This window comes from Lissotriton helveticus, chromosome 6, assembly GCF_964261635.1.
Source record: "Lissotriton helveticus chromosome 6, aLisHel1.1, whole genome shotgun sequence".
NCBI lineage: Eukaryota > Metazoa > Chordata > Amphibia > Caudata > Salamandridae > Lissotriton > Lissotriton helveticus.
The window spans coordinates 153,694,039-153,711,750 of NC_136067.1; the positions used below are offsets into that span (position 1 = coordinate 153,694,039).

The 17,712-nt window shown below is 47.4% G+C and overlaps 1 protein-coding gene across 1 annotated transcript in view; it reads left to right on the top strand.

The window, feature by feature from the left end:
• The window catches only part of DNAH14 (dynein axonemal heavy chain 14), a 1,144,348-nt gene that overhangs the window by 220,960 nt on the left and 905,676 nt on the right, over positions 1-17,712 (top strand). Inside the window, exons 15-17 of the mRNA XM_078647362.1 lie at positions 12,578-12,626; positions 12,735-12,820; positions 17,448-17,614. Of these exons, the coding sequence (XP_078503488.1) occupies positions 12,578-12,626; positions 12,735-12,820; positions 17,448-17,614 (302 nt within the window). The remainder of the gene's footprint in view (positions 1-12,577; positions 12,627-12,734; positions 12,821-17,447; positions 17,615-17,712) is intronic.

Consider the following 17,712-nt stretch of genomic DNA (forward strand, 5'->3'; position numbering starts at 1 on the left):
CCCATCCCACTCGGGGTGACAAATGCAAAACAACAGTTGATGGACAGAATGCAGATCAATGTCATACTTCACCCCAGTACAGAGATCTTGGCCTAAATCCATCATATTTTTGCACTCCACACCACCCTAGTTCAGAGATGGCCATATGCAAATCAGCCTTGACCCAGTGCCTCATGGGAACAGTCCAGCCCGAACTGCCAAGCCATGTCTTTCCTGGACCGGAATCAAGCATCCTAGGACCGGTTTCTGGCTATCAGCCGTCTTCAGCCACCATCAAAATTTCGAAGTTCTTCAATGGAATAGACCAGCCTTTGACCAGGGAACCTGGCCCCTGGACCTGGTCGGACGGAGACGGGCGCAGACGGGCTTGCCTTATGCGCACCTTTGGCGCGCCCTCTGAGCGCTTCTGCTGCGCGTCCTCTCCAGCCTGTTTAAAAGCTCACCCCTATCCGCCCTCCCAGCAGCCCTGCTGGGCAGCAGCTGACAGAAAAAAGGCTAAACCGCTCACCGGCAAACACTCTGAGCCGGGAGTGGAAGGCGGAAGAAGCCTACGTGCGTGAAAAGACACTTGCAATAATAAAAAAGACCAATTTGCAAAGTAGTGGCCCTGGGACAGATTAAAACACAACAATATAGTTTAATATGGCAAAGTAAATGAGCCCTCGCAACTCTGGTAAGTTTACTGTTCTACACAGTCTGCGCGTCCTCTCCAGCCTGTTTAAAAGCTCACCCCCCTCCGCCCTCCCAGATGCCCTGCAACCGGCAAACACTCTGAGCGGGGAGCGGAAGGCGGAAGAAGCCTACGTGTGTGAAAAGACACTTGCAATAATAATAAAAGACCAATTTGCAAAGTAGTGGCCCTGGGACTCATAAAACACAACAATACAGTTTAAAATGGCAAAGTAAATGAGCCCTCGCAACTCCAGTAAGTTTACAGTTCTACACAGCCTGGTTGTTCAGATAATTCACATTGTAAAGCGCTGGTGCGTCGGACCATCAAGTAAATACATTTGATGCACTTTAAACTCGTTATAAAAACTAAATATTTTTCACCTGCAACAATTATAAGAGCGCACATCAAAGTTCAGTCTGAGGGCAGAATAAGTTCTGACGCTAGTAGATAGATTCTAAACAGATTGGTTTACAGCCCAGACATCCAGAGAATGGAGCTATTGATGTAAAATTGTATAGGTTAGAAAAGGGCTAAAACCAACAAGTGTAAACTCGAAGCAGGGCAGGAAGTGCAGTTGTGATAAATACTGGACTAAAGTACAATCATTTCTCTGATGTGGCAGGGTTAGGTACTAGAGCAAACCTAGAGTACTCCCAGATTATTCTCAAAGATAATGGTGCTCCAAGGGGAACAGTGAGGCCACCAAGGCTCTCAACTCGTGTGAGGAAACCTCAGGCTCTTCAAATATATACAAACCCTGAGCATCCCTGAGCCGGCCGGGGCAAGGGGCACCTCACTCTGCCCTTCTTGCCAGGTATTCGGCCCTCGATTTGACCCACCTGCATGACCACTGGCCCCTTAGCATCACCACTCAGTCCACACTTAACTCACTGGGGCTGCTTTGTCTGAGACGGGCTTTTCCGGAGGTCGCTTCTCCTCTGGCTATGGAACCCCCTTTATGCACCTTGCCGTGTCCGGATCCCTTCCCCTCATTCACTAAAAAGACTGCTAATTCTGAGTTTACTGTACGTTATTTGAACACTCATTCCCTGCCCAAGCATCAGCTGGAAATATTTCAACTTCTGGATTCTGACAAACCCGACCTGTTATTTATCACCGAGACATGGCTCAATGAGGAATCCTCCCCGGACATCCTTGCTGCGATCCCGCCAGGTTACTACATTCTCCAGGCTAACAGGGTCTCAGGCAAACCAGGTGGTGGGGTGGCAGCTATCATCAAGCACCCCACCCGCTTTTCCTCATTGGCTGTGGACTATATTCCCTCGGTCGATTGTCTTGTCCTCAAACTTGAATCTCCAGCTGTACCTCTTATTTGTGTTCTGGTTTACCGGCCCCCTCAGCATATGCCATATTTTCCAGCTAGGTTCGGTGACATGCTCTCTCTCCCAATTTGTTATCAACAACTCTAAAGTTTTAATTCTGGGGGATTTCAACTATTGGCCTTCTGATGATAATGAGAGTGCGTGTTCCTTGGCCTTTTCTGATCTTCTGACGGGCATCAACTGTTCCCCACATATTAAATCGGCTACCCATGTAAAAGGCCACATATTGGACCAGGTATGGACTGTCAACTTAGATATCTCCATTCCCTGTATTCTCCCTTGCCTCTGGTCGGACCGTTTTATCATTACTTTCTCTTTTACTATTGGGTCGAACATCACTCGGACACTTGAGGGTAATCTCTCAGCCAGGAACTGGAACAGAGTCGATCTTAGCGATTTTGCATCCTTACTTAAAGTCTCTCCCCCCCCCCTGAATGTGACTCTTTAGATGCCCAGGCCTCTGGCCTAAATTATTGGCTTGAATCAGCCTGCGACATCGTAGCCCCTTTCAAACAGGTTAGACTCAAACGTCCTCACGATGCACAACAATGGTTTTCTGAGGAACTTAAAGGCAAGAAGCTTAGACTCAGACAGGCTGAGCGGTGTTGGCGCCGAGATTATGCCGCTGATAAAAAGTCGGCATTCACGACTCAGCTCAAAGAGTATAAACTAGCCATCCTGCAAGCAAAAACTGTCTATTTTTCAAAAAAGATTGTTGATTCAGCTTCTAAAGCCAAAGACATCTTCTCTATTGTTGAGGAGTTATCACATCCAGATAGGGTCACCATTAGACCCCTCCCTTCCCAGGAGCTCTGCGACTCCCTTAATCAGTTTTTTATTGATAAAATTAGAAAAATTTAAAATAGTATCTGCCTCCCTGCCACCCCTGACCCCCTCTCTCCTGCTGTCACCCTTGGTATCCCCAATCCCCAATTGATTACTCAGATCCCCCCGATCACAGAAGATGAGTTTTTGACTCTTCTGAATAAAGTGGCTTCTGGCTCCCCCACGACTGCTGTCCCCCTCATGTTCTGCGTGAGGCTTTCTCTGCCTGCCCCTCCCCCCCTTTGACACTCCTGAATAATTCCCTTAAACTGGGCTTGGTCCCCAGTTCTTTTAAAGTTGCTGAGGTGGTACCTATCCTCAAAAAACCCAACGCAGATCCTTCAGTTATGAGTAACTTTCGTCCTATTTCTTTACTCCCCTATCTTAGTAAAATCCTTGAGTCCCATGTCACCAACTCCCTGAGCCTCTTTATCGAGCGCTCGCAGTTCCTCGATTCCCAACAGGCGGGCTTTAGACCCGCCCATTCCACTGAGTCGGTCATCCTCTCAGTGATGGAGGAGCTACGGAGGGGAGTCGACTCCAACATCAGTCAGGCCTTGGTACTCCTGGATTTGTCGGCCGCCTTTGACACGGTCGACCATAAGATTCTGATCGACCGTGTCAGGGAGGCCGGCATCCAGGGATCGGCCCTTAACTGGGTCGGCTCCTTCTTGAGCAACCGTTACCAGGCTGTTCGTCTCTCCCAGTTCTCCGCGGAGAAAGTTGGGATGACATGTGTTGTCCCACAGGGCTCTTCTCTTTCCCCTCTCCTTTTTAACTTATACCTGACCCCTCTTATCTGGTCCTTACGAAACAGCAAGGTCACCGTATTCAATTATGCGGATGACATACCGCTGATTTGTGATATTAACTCCTCAGAACAATCTGTTTATAATTTTCAGTCTACCTTATGTCACATCAGTGACTGGATGGGGGCAAATCACCTCAAACTTAACCCCGATAAGACCAAGCTAGTTCTTATCGGGGGTTCCTCTAACCCCTGGAGGCCTCACTTTTGGCCAACAAGTTTGGGCCTTCCCCCCCTCCCCACTAACTCTGCAAAAAGTCTTGGGGTGATCATCAGTCACGATCTTTCGATGAAGCCCCAGATCAATGCTGTAGTTTCTTCTAGTTTTTTTCATTTACGTAAAATCCGTAAAATTGCCCGTTTTCTCACTACTTGCGCCCTCACCCTGACCCTTTTGGCGTTGGTTATTTCTAGAATTGATTATGCCAATTCTCTTTATGCTGGCATTCCCACCTATCAACTGAATCGCCTTCAGTTGGTTCAGAATCAGGCTGCACGACTAATTTTCCATCAGCCTAGGCACCAGCACGTGCGTCCCCTGTTGAAGACCCTTCACTGGCTCCCGGTAGCCCAACGCTGCTATTTTAAACTAGGCTGTATCATTTTCAAAGCCCTAGCTGGCCTTGGCCCTCTTTTCATCTGTTCTCTTCTTCATCACTATGTTCCCTCCCGCAATCCTTGCTCTTCCCATCTTGCCTTACTCAATATCCCTGTTTTTAAGTGCAAGAAACATGGTGGGCTCAGATTCTCCTTCCTGGCCCCATCCTTCTGGAATGCACTCCCTTTAGAATTTAGGCTTACTGCTTCTTATGCCCATTTTAGGTCCCTTCTCAAAACCCATCTGTTTCGAAAAGCACACAACTAAGTCCCCCTCTGATCTGCCCTCACATGTTCACAGCGCCAAGAAACCGTCAGGTGGTAGTCGCGCTTTACAAATACTTTTACATAACATAACATCCAATATTACAAAATTACAAAGTCTGTGTGTAAAAGTTTCTTTGTTCTTTGTTCATTTATTTTCTTTCTCCTTCATATATCAAGGGTTTTTCTTAGTACATCTCATAATCACTCCAATAGCTTCTGTAGCTGACACATGTTTCGCCAGTTTGGTATGTTATCACCTCTGACTTCATCAGGGCTGCCAACATCAGTTCTTAATATAATTAAGCGCAGAGGTAAAAGAATGTGGTTCTCTATGAAGCATTATTGGTCCACTCCACTTTTATTACGTTGAGGTGAGGTGGGTTCAAATTGCCAGAGAGTATATTGCCTGTATTTCGTTATATCATCACAAAGAGAGTACTTTTTCCAAGTGTGGCCTAATTGAGGAAGGTCAAGACTGCTGTTAGCCAGTCCTTTCCCAGAATCTGCTGTATATTAGTTAAAGAGCAGGGGAGCGAGCATACAGCCTTGCTTCAAATCCCCTTGCGTGGTCATCTTGGGGGTAATTGTGTGAGGGCAGGTGCTTACATGGAACCATGTTTCAGAGTGGAGGGAGATTATCACCTTTAGTGGTTTGGGGAATGCTCCAGAATGATAGCTTCCTCCACAACCTCGGTCTGTCTCCCTTGCCAAATGCTGTGCTGTAAACAATTAAGCAGCAAAGGAGTGCTACCTGATTGCTTTGTGCTGCTTGGTGGCTCAGGGCGGCAAGTGCAGTGATGTTGTCAATGGTGGATGATCCTCTGTGGAAGCCTGTCTGGAAGAATGGAAGAAGCCCGTTGTCCTATACGCAGACCTCCATCTATTTTAGCAGTAGTCGAGCATGTGCTTTGGCCTCAAGATAAAGCAGGGCTATCAAGCAACAATTGTCCAGCTTTGTTGGATCTCCTTTCTTAAACTTTGGGCATAGGGTGGGACCTCTCTGGAATTTGCGGCAAAAGAAAAGTGTGGTTAAATAGCGAGGTTAACACCATTGCCCTCCGGAGTACATTTAAACATTCCAGCTGGAAGGCCATTGGGACCTGGTGCCCCATCATTTTTAATGGCCGTGATGAGTTTAGAGACCTAGACTGATGAGTTTAGCTCCTCTTTGTACCTTGGGAGCTGATCCGCAGGCCCCTGTTTGTCCATGCAACCTAATAATGCAGGGCGGCTGGAGAATAGGTCTGTTATGTGGCTCACCCATCCGCTTTCCTGGTCTCAATTTTCTCGTGATGAGTTTGAGGAGTTTAGTTTTATTCACATAGTTCCAGAAGCGATCAAGAGTTCTTTCTTTAAGCATTTGATGAATGCTTAAAGAAAGAATGTTTACTCACTTCTGGAATGAGTTTCTCAATAGGCAATATAGTTGAAGCATCAATTCTGTAAAATCCACCATTTTACAGTAATGGAGGCAGAGAATAGCACTAAGTCGTTTTTCTAAATACTTTGGGAAGATGTCGCTGACCATTATATAACATTTCTATTTATCTATCTCAGAATGGTCGACCCAGACAATCCAAGATCAAGAAGGTGGAGCTTATCCAAAAAGAAACTGTATTGGTTGAGAAGAGTGTAGAGTGCTCCTCTCATGTGAAGTCTGACTTTGTTCCTCAGGGTCTCATTCATTAATCTCTGGAATCCCTATTGTTATGATTACACAGGTATCATTAGATTACATTAAATAAATGTTACCAGATGTGCATACTGCCCAATGCCTATGAGACTCATGTCAATCTACTTGATTATGGATCTGCTTCCTATTTTTCATCCAGTAATTACACATGCTGTAAAAAGCTCCTTGTATGAGGGGAAGGTTCCTGAATCTTTAAAACAGGCACGTGTAACCCCGCTTATTAACAAACCTGCCTGTGTTATAGCTGCTTAAACTAGCTAGGTATTGGCCAATTGCTGGAACCCATTTTCCGGCAAAGATCCTATGGAGAATGGTCACTAGACAACCAGACAAGGTAGCTGCTGCTGCGAGAGCGCTTCGCGCGTTTTTGCAGTAAAACTGCTGTTTTAAAAACGTTATTTTATAATTTCTGCTGGCTTTGGTCATTTTGACCCTTTTTAACATCCCCCCTTACTTGCACCATAATTTGTGTCCCTCACCGCCGTTCGGCGGGTCTGGTCCTGGGGTGGGTGCCCTGCTCGTTTTTGGCGGACATCTTGGAGTGGGGTGAGTGGAGTGAGGCGTTTCCAGCTGCCAGCGCTTGACTGCGCATGAGCCGCCTGGGAACACCTATTTAAGGCGAGTCCCTCCTGTTCTCAGCCCCTGACAAGGTAGCTGCTGTTGCGAGAGCGCTTCGCGCGTTTTTGCAGTAAAACTGCTGTTTTAAAAACGTTATTTTATAATTTCTGCTGGCTTTGGTCATTTTGACCCTTTTTAACATCCCCCCCTACTTGCACCATAATTTGTGTCCCTCACCGCCATTCGGGCGGGTCTGGTCCTGGGGTGGGTGCCCTGCTCGTTTTTGGCGGACATCTTGGAGTGGGGTGAGTGGAGTGAGGCGTTTCCAGCTGCCAGCGCTTGACTGCGCATGAGCCGCCTGGGAACACCTATTTAAGGCGAGTCCCTCCTGTTCTCAGCCCCTGACAAGGTAGCTGCTGCTGCGAGAGTGCTTCGCGCGTTTTTGCAGTAAAACTGCTGTTTTAAAAACGTTATTTTATAATTTCTGCTGGCTTTGGTCATTTTGACCCTTTTTAACATCCCCCCTTACTTGCACCATAATTTGTGTCCCTCACCGCCGTTCGGGCGGGTCTGGTCCTGGGGTGGGTGCCCTGCTCGTTTTTGGCGGACATCTTGGAGTGGGGTGAGTGGAGTGAGGCGTTTCCAGCTGCCAGCGCTTGACTGCGCATGAGCCGCCTGGGAACACCTATTTAAGGCGAGTCCCTCCTGTTCTCAGCCCCTGACAAGGTAGCTGCTGCTGCGAGAGCGCTTCGCGCGTTTTTGCAGTAAAACTGCTGTTTTAAAAACGTTATTTTATAATTTCTGCTGGCTTTGGTCATTTTGACCCTTTTTAACATCCCCCCTTACTTGCACCATAATTTGTGTCCCTCACCGCCGTTCGGGCGGGTCTGGTCCTGGGGTGGGTGCCCTGCTCGTTTTTGGTGGACATCTTGGAGTGGGGTGAGTGGAGTGAGGCGTTTCCAGCTGCCAGCGCTTGACTGCGCATGAGCCGCCTGGGAACACCTATTTAAGGCGAGTCCCTCCTGTTCTCAGCCCCTGACAAGGTAGCTGCTGCTGCGAGAGCGCTTCGCGCGTTTTTGCAGTAAAACTGCTGTTTTAAAAATGTTATTTTATAATTTCTACTGGCTTTGGTTATTTTGACCCTTTTTAACATCCCCCCTTACTTGCACCATAATTTGTGTCCCTCACCGCCGTTCGGGCGGGTCTGGTCCTGGGGTGGGTGCCCTGCTCGTTTTTGGCGGACATCTTGGAGTGGGGTGAGTGGAGTGAGGCGTTTCCAGCTGCCAGCGCTTGACTGCGCATGAGCCGCCTGGGAACACCTATTTAATGCTCCTCCCTTAGCGCAGCGGGATCGCGCAGCGGGCGCGTCCTCGCGTGGCCGGAGTCGTGCCAGAGTCCTGCCCGTCTGCGCCCGTCCGCGCTCGGTTGCGCTGGTTTCGCGGTGGCCCTAACATCAGGTACAGCTTAAATTATGCTTACGTACACCAGGGAAACTCTCCTGGCGATTAACAACTGTCTGCCTCCCTGCGCTGGAGCCCGTGTCGATCCTTTGTGTGGCCCCCACCATTGTGCTTGTGGTGGCTGGCTACTCGAGGCACCATCTTGCTTGGGGTCCTGCATAGTGCAGACGGCCATAAGCAGTAATGTCTCTTCACGACATCTTACCATCTGGAATTTGAACGTAAGATCGGCGGTCAAGCATTATCAGGATATCGCTGATCTTATGGACAATGACCCCCCTGACATCTTTTGTCTGACAGAGACATGGCTGCAGGATACCGATTCTACTGTATTGAATCTGGCGCTCCCCGCTGAGTATTCCATCTACACGCTCAACCGCTCTTCGAGAGGGGGTGGAGTCGCTCTTGCAGTTAAATCTTGCTATCCTTGCGCCTGGAGTGTGCAGAACATCACGGGATGCGAAAGCGCCCTGTTCAAGGTTGCAGTTACATCGCACTTTACCTTGTCAGGATTGCTTATTTATCGCCCACCTGGTAGTTCCGTGGCATTCAGGGAGGCTCTTCCTGAGGCAGTCAGTTCACTAGCAGTGGGGTCTGCCAATTTTTCTATCATTGGAGACTTGAATCTCCATTTTGACACTTTGTGTCTTTCTGCAGTGGGAGGGATGGTGGCGGATCTCGAGGCCCTTCAACTGTTCCAGCTGGTCTCGGATCCCACTCATAGGGGTGGCCACATTCTGGACCCCTTTTTTTCCAACTTAGAGGGGGCTACAGTGGCCCCCCCCCTCCCCCTCCCCCTGACCTGGTCAGACCACTCGCTCGTGACTATCTACTGTCCTCTTATAGAAGCCCCACTTAAGGCGCCACTGCGAGCCATGCCCAGACGGCACTGGAGCAAACTTAAGGTGGAAGATCTCCATCGCCTTCTCACTGACGACCCTCTGGGTGCAGTGGAGAATGTGGAATCTGGTTATGACCATTTTTGCGGATGGGTAACCAGAGCCCTCGACTCCCTTATCCCGGTGGTTTCCAGTAAGTGTGGCCTCCGCGCCCCCAGCCCCTGGTATGATGGCAATCTGAGGGCTTTAAAGAGTGTCTGCAGACGTGCAGAGAGAGACTGGAGGAAGAGGTATGACAGCAGCAAAAAAACCTTGTATATGGCTGCGGTCAAGTTTTATCACCGCGCGGTTTGTAGAACCCGGGCGGCATATTACGCTCTGGAGTTTCGCAGCAGTGGGAATCCTGTAAAAACCATCTTTAAGGCTCTTAAAGACCTTGTGGCAAGGAAGCCTGCCGGCAATTCCATCAGCTCCAATACCCATTGTGAAGCGCTGGCGGCTTTCATCCTGGAGAAGGTCCAGACCATCTATAGGGCCTTCCCCACCACTGCACAAACCAGTACGGGGCCACCCATCCGGCTGGATCAGGTGGTGCTAGACTCTCTCCCCTGTCTCTCTTTGGAGTCTTATACGGCATTGGCTCTTCGAGTCAAGTCTGGGTCGCCGGTTGACCCGCTCAAGCCACCAATGTTCAGAGACCAGATTTTTGCTCGCCCGGTCTGCGACTTGATCAACATGTCGCTTTCATCTGGCCAGGTGCCTTTGAAATGGAAGCATGCGGTAGTTATGCCCATTTTGAAAAAACCATCTCTCGACCCTACAAAATCGGAAAACTACCGCCCGATTTCGCTTCTCCCATGGCCAGCCAAACTCGCGGAGGTGCATGTTAACATCGCCCTCACTGACCATCTGTCGCGTGCCAACATTCTGGATGATACCCAGAATGGTTTTCGGGCCGGCCACAGTACGGAGACAGCATTGTTATTTATGGTCGAGCACCTGCGGGCAGTTCTGGATGCAGGTCAAACGGCGGCGCTTGTTTTGTTAGACCTAAGCGCCGCCTTTGACACGGTCTCCCATGAAATTCTCCTGCAGCGTCTTGAGGAGATAGGGGTGACCGGCACTGCACACCAGTGGTTTCGTTCGTTTCTCAGTGATCGGTCCTTCTGTGTGGCGTCCCCGCCCTATCAGTCCAAATGTCATCCTCTGTCTCTTGGGGTCCCGCAGGGTTCCTCGCTGAGTCCCACGTCGTTTAACATCTACGTAAGGCTGCTGGCTGAGGTTGTGAAGCTCTGTGGTATGACCATGGTGTCATACGCAGATGACACCCAGCTAGCGGTCACGATCAGCGGGGACTCTGGGGTGGATGCCCCAAGATTCAGAGAAGGACTTAGGGCGGTGGCTGGTTGGATGACGTCCAACTGTCTCCAACTTAACGCCAAAAAAACGGAGGTGATGGTCTTTGGGAAACGGACGGACCTATGGGGAGATACCTGGTGGCCCCCTGAGTTGGGTCCCACCCCCACTCCGGTTACGGAGATCAAAAATCTTGGTGTCTGGCTGGACCCTTCCCTCAACTTTGTTGGCCATACCAAAAGGACGGCGGCGTGCTGCTTTGGCATTTTGCGCAATCTGCGACCTGCCCTTAAATATTTTGATGCCGCAACCCGTCAACTTGTGGTACAAGCAACGGTTTTAGCTCGGCTGGATTATGCCAGCTCCCTTTTTATAGGGTTAAACCAGGCCGAGCTAACCCGACTTCAAAGAGTATAGAACGCAGCGGCCAGAGCAATCGTAGGTCTTCCTAGGTTTTGCTCGGCCGGTCCAACTTTGCGAGCCTTGCATTGGTTACCCGTCAGGCAGCGGATCCATTTCAAAGTATTGTGCATATCTTTCAAGATTCTGAAGGGCCTACCACCTCCCTTACTGTGCCAACTTTTGTGCCCTTACATCCCGGGCCGCACTCTGCGTTCGTTGGACCAAGAATTAGCGGCAGCCCCTCGGTTCAAACTCAGTCGGGCGGGGGGTCGCTCTTTTAGGGTGCGGGCAGCTGCACTTTGGAATGCTCTTCCCTTGAAACTCCGGACCCTTGGCGACTTGCTTTCTTTCCGCAAGGCCGCCAAAACTTTTCTGTTTTCCGAGCTCTGTTAAAATTCATACCCCCCATTTTTAATAATATTTTCTGTGTCCTGTTGTGTTGTGTTCGCTACCTTGTCGGTGCGCCGGGACGCTCCTTCGCTGGAGCAGCCGTGCGCAATACAAATACTAATAACATAACATAACATAACATAACAGTTCATCTAGAAATACATGGTTGACTATCAGTGAACATTGAACACAGGCATTGCCAGGGTCGTGGTGCACAGTAGGCCTGCTGAACGTATGTGAAAGTTCATTGGATATTGCAGACATTTGCTTCACTGCCCTTCTGGACGTTTTGGACACCATTGGTCACCATATTTTGCTGGATTGATTGACCGCAGTGGCTGGAGTACAAGGGCCCACTTAGCTCAGTGTTGCTTTTTTCTGTCAAATCAAAGTTTCAAGGAAATAAAAGTGGGGGTTGCACTTCCCTGGTGGGAGAAGCTTTCCCATCTATATGACCATGACACCTTAATTAGTCCTTCCCCTCATTGAGGATTATAATCTGGATTTTACATATTTATCAGAGTTAGTCAAGGATCTCAATGAGGGCAAGTTAGTTAGCCTTAAATGCCACCAGTACTGAGTTACTTTTGATATGTTCACAACACATCAGGGGCAAATTGGAACACACTGGTGGCTAGTGGAAATTGTGCAAGACTGAAATAAGTTGGTCCCACAGAACAAAAGTCCTAGGCATGATTTTCGATTGTAACACTTGAATGTTGAGAATAATTTCAGCTTTTTAACTTGAACGTGTAGCTTCTATATCCATTAGTTAGCCACTTTTCTTATCTGCAGGAAACCGGGCCATGATTTCTAGAACATAATAGTATCCCACCTCGATAAGTGCTGAGCTATCTTTGCTGGGGCTTCTCAGAATATCCTGAGCTGCCTTCAGAAGATTCAAAACTTGGCAGCTCGCACCGTGGTTTGTGAGATCATGTAGCCCCTAGGTAATGAAAATTACAATGTCTCCCCATTATTAACATCAAATGTTGTTCTTTAAATTGACTCTATAAAAGTGTCACCATAGAGAGCTACTCCTTTGGAAAAAGACTTGAGGAGTTTAAGATTCCAGAATATGTGTGGACTCAAAGTCCCAAAAGATAAGGTGAGAACTATCAGTGAAAAAATGATCAAGGTGATACTAGTCAAATGGTATAAAGACCTTCTGAAGGAATTGAGGACCATCTGTGGCCTGGATAATTTTCAAATGCGTTTAAAGACATTTCTGTTAGTGGGTTAAAGTTGTCTTGTATATGGTTTGCTTAGTCCCTTGATACCCCAAGGTTTTTGAGCCATGTCTAATTTATTGACTTGACTATGTCAATTCTTATTTTTAAATTGAGTCTTATGATTTCTACACCAGGTGAAGTCTCTATTGACTCTGATGAAGATGATGATCTAATGTCAGAGAGGTACGTTTAAATACCCTCTAGGTGGTTCTTACAAAAAACACTGTTGATCACCTTTGTAATCTTTGATACGGATAACAATTTACCAACCATGCATGTTTGTTCTTTCAGTGTGGCCCAAGTTCATTTGTTTCCTGCAAGAAATGAATTTGCCCAGAAGATCGAAACAATTGTGGATGGATTCGAAAAGACAATAGGTAATCTAGTGTGTAGTTTGTTTTTTTACATGTTTTAACACTAACTCTTAGAATAGCATTTCCATACAGTTGCAGTTTGATGCCATGTATAGTCCTTAATATTCTTAATTATCTTTGTGGTCGTCCTTAATGCTTAAAACTCTCAGCCATCAAGAACTTGTTTATCGCTAGCTATTCAGCTTGACAAGCAGTGCCTCAACATTGCCACTTTTTGTCAATATGGCTATAATGAGATATTGAAGAAAGACGATGTGAAATTAGTCCTAGCCTGGATTAGGGTCCAGACATTACCAGAGGTACCACATCTCAGACTTATCCTATCATAGATTCTAGCTGACAGCAAAACTAGATATGTTTCCTGGTTTAGTTTCTGTTGACGACTGTAGTTCTTGTTGATATATGGTTACACCCTGCAGAAACACAAAAGTCGACAATAACCTGATTGAAACAGAAATGCTGAAGTTGGGTACGATGTATTTAATCACTCACAGTCTTCCTAGTGTTTGTTGCTCAAATCTGCCTCAGGCATTGAAACTTGCTGGAGTGGATATACATGTTTACGTTAAGTTCCTATTTGTAAACTTGCATTTTGGGTTCCTGTTACTAACATGTTCACTATAAACTGGAAATTGGGGTGAGGCCAATTCCCAAAAGAGCACTCGTTTTTGCAACACCAAAAAAGAGGCAAAGAATATTTGTTTTCTTATTTCTATTGCTTGCTCATGCCCCCCCTCCTCCAAAAAATGCTTATATTAATCATCTCAGGTGCTATTTTATTTCTTGAGGATGTACAGGGTTAACATTATTCAACACATGTAAATGCTTTTTAATCACTGTCTGTAGAAAAGGTACATTACAAGGATATCTGTATGAGACCTAGGAGGGTGAAAATGTCTTCGGTTTGTAAGGTTCAGTGTTTTCATAGTTTTGACAAATTATGGATATTTTTATTTTTCTCTCAGCCCGCTAACTCTCATTAGAGCATATTCTGATCTAATATTAAAATAAAAATTGGAGACGAAGCCACAAAGCTCCAAAATTTCTTGTGGGCTCAGGTCCGGCTCTACTTTTGGGGCTCCTTCTAGTCCGGGAGAGTGATTGGAGGGATTAATATCAACCTCCTGCGTGAGTAGTGCACCAAAGGAGTGATTCCAGTAAGCCCGAAGGACCGTCTCCTGGTCAGATAAAGCAAGGGCTTTCTGTGCCTCTTGGGATCAGGTGGTGACTTCCACAGAGGGCTGATTGGGCTGTGCTGGACCATAAAGAGGCAGAATTCTACAAGTCCAGGAGGCATCTGGGGTGGAACCAGCACCTCTGAGTAACTGTTTTGTTGGTCTTTTACCTTCAAGTAACTGCATATAAAAACCACACACATTTTATTTTGTGAAACCTCTATTAGTTAATGTACTGCAGAGATCTGTGTCTGTAACCATAGAGCCACCGAATTAAATTCTGGTTGGTGCAATGGAATGAAAGACGTAGCGGAATGGATGAAGCTCAGCCATCTGAAACTGAACTCAGACAAGACGGAGGTCCTCATCCTCATCCGCCTGGGACAACTCCTGGTGGCCCACAGCGCTGGGCACTGCACCGACACCCATGGACCACGCACGCAACCTGGGATTCATCCTGTACTCCTCTCTCACGATGACCAAGCAAGTCAACGCCATCTCATCCTCATGCTTCAACACCCTGCGCATGCTCCGAAAGATCTTCCGGTGGATCCCAACCGGAACTAGAAAGACGGTCACCCAGGTCCTCGTCACCAGCCGACTGGACTACGGGAACGCCCTATACGCAGGAACCACAGCCAAAGTCCAGAAAAGACTCCAGCGCATACAGAACGCATCCGCATGACTCATCCTTGACATCCCTTGCCACTGCCACAGATCTGCCCACCTGAGAGACCTACACTGGCTCCCCGTCAGCAAAAGGATCACGTTCAGGCTCCTCACCCACGCACACAAAGCGCTCCACGACATGGGCCCCGAATACCTCAACAACAGCCTCACGTTCTACACTCCAACCCGCCAGCTGCGCTCCGCTAGCCTCGCCCTCGCCCCCATCCCACGGATTCGCAGAACCACCACCGGAGGAGGATCGTTCTCCTACCTGGCTGCCAAGACGTGGAACTCCCTCTCCGCCCAACTATGATTGACCCAGGATCATCTCACCTTCAGGAAACACGTCAAGACCTGGCTATTCGAGCAGTAGCAGCACCCCCCCTCCCTTCAACGCCTTGAGACCCTTACGGGTGAGTAGCGCGCTCTATAAATGTTTTGGTTGATTGATTGATTGATTGAATGGAAAATAGGGATTTGTGTGCTTTTAGTGTTAGGAGGGTCAAGCTTTTGACAGAGAGCACTGTGAATATGTAGGTCATTTTCTTAAACTTGCATTAGACACAGTATAAGATAGGCTGCCACAAAGATTTAGGTTTAAGATTTAAAAAGCGCTTTCAAAGTATACATCTGAGTAATATACAGACTGTTCCTTGTGCAAACATTTTCCATAAGTTACCATTAAAAGCACACACTCCAGAGCTCATTAGGTCACCTTATAGTTCCTCTCAAAAAGAATACTCTAGTGATTCCATCCATTAAAGCTAATACAGGCTTCCAGGCACTCTTTACGCACCCTGACAAGAAGGTTTGTTTCTGGTTTAGCTGTCTGTCCCTCCCTTGCTTCACTGCACAGGAGACTCTCTCCCCTTCAGCTTCAGCATCTCAGATGTCGGAATTATTACCCATCCTGGGATGCTTGCATTTTAACATAAAGTAGGGAAACTGTCAAATTAAAAAAAGTATGGGCATATCATGTCCCTCAAATCCCTCCCACTTCGACCTCTCACTGGCAGCAAAGAAAAAGAGAAATAGTGTTTGAGAGGCCCAGGAATCCTATTCCAGAACTGAGCCACTCAACTTTAGGGACAAAATAGGATCTTGTGAAGAGGGACTTTTTGGTAGAGGGAATGGAAGCAATGCCATGGTTCCCAGCGAGAGCGTGGGTGGTAGCGGTTGACAAGACCCATGTGTTTACCTGCCCCCGTTCTGCTAGGAACAAGTAGCAGCTGCTACCGATCAGGAGTGGTGAGGCGAGGGGTGGGAGGTGGTGCGGGACAGAATGAAAAAATAAATTAAAAAGCCCTTACCTGAGCCAGCCAGCCTCCTCTTCTCTGTCCTCTTCTTCATGTCTCAGCCGGCTGCAGGAAGGATTAGGAAGCACCCGGGCTTCCCTTTGCCAATCACAACGCTGCAATGCAGCGTTGTGATTGGTCTGAGCGCTGACCCACGGCGCTCAGACAGGTACTGGGAGACTTTACATGTTCCTCGCCAGGCTTTGTAGAGCAAGCCTGGTGGGGAAGATGCAAAGTGCACAGGACTGTTTGGCTGGCCCAAGAGGGCTGACCAAGCAGTCATGCGCACTTAAGGAGTGCAAACCACTCCTCTCCGTACTGTGGCCTGCCCTGTCCCGAGAGCCACTGACTTCAATAGGAAAAATAAAATGATAATAACGATATGTTATTATCATTTTATTTTTCCTATTGAAGTCAGTGGGGCGACGCTCCTCCTCCTTAACGGCACTGCTAGGAACTGCCTATACTCTGTAGAGCAGCCACTGGGTAAAGCGCCTTGAAGTGATCTGGAGTGGTGTGTGCTAATCCTGAATTGGTGGGGTGACGACACCTGAATTGAGAAATCCATTCACACGTTTGAGATGCATTTGCCTTGTTTACCGGCCCCTCCATCTATTCGAGTAAGATCGTTGAGGTTAAGTTTTCTTTTCCCCCAAGACTTGAATGCTTTAAAAGCACTTACCAATAGAGAGTGTAAGATGGCGAAAATGCTTATAATTTACGGAGCAAGCAATAGTGTTTAATTTGAGCCGGTGGCTGCCGGTCGGCACTCATTTTTAGTGATCGGCACATACTTTTCATCATCAGACATTTCCCGAGAGGAAGAGAGGGAAAACACACAATAGGAAAAGAAGAAGGCAAGAAAGAGGAAAAACTGTCACAAAGATAGAAAGCAATAACCTGCCAGACTGAGTTAAAAGAGCAGGCATTGTCTGTCAGTGGATTAAAGAAGCCTGAGGTGGAACCAGGACTACGCAGCCTTGGTATTCAGAGCGCTGACATTTAATAGCTGACTGCGGGCTTCTGAACAGGGCTTTTGTGCTCTATTTGTACTGGATGTTACAGTGATAGAACCTGTGAATGCTGTATTTGATATTCTGACATTACACCTAAAGTGAGAGGGGCCTGAACACACTTGTAGGCCTTTTAGTCCCTTACCTTTTTTTCATACTCAGTCACCTACACAGCAGGAAGCAATTACATGATCAATTGTGTGTTCCCTGCTCTCCCAGGGCTGAAAGAAATAATACTAAGCAGTTCTTCGGTTTTTATAGTTTGTTACATTGTTCTACAATATAATCTTGACTAAATGATTGTGTATTTACTAAATCCATTTAGCTGTTTTCAAATGCTCGTTTTCATGTTTGTAATATTATAAGCAGCAGTTTAGCAAGAGGTGAAACTTTCTTTATTGCTTTGATTATTTTTTCTTTGCATCATATTATGCATTATGCGTCTCTGATCGTCTAACTACTGAATTCTGTTTTGCAGCGGAGAGCGTGGCCTTTAGCCGGGAGAGCCGCCTGGCCATGTTTGGTTCTGAAACAACGCTCAGTCGCGGTCTGCCGTCTGACCAAGAACCGGCACAAGAAGACTTTCAGACTCCGTGGCCGGACTGTGAGCTGCTTCTCGGGCTGGACCCAGACTACCAGAACAATGTAACGATTTGCAGGGCTTTAAGTGGGATGAAAAACCTCCAAAAGTGGTGTAGCCGCTGTTATTAAGGGCGTGGCTTAAAACACCTGAGCTAAAAACC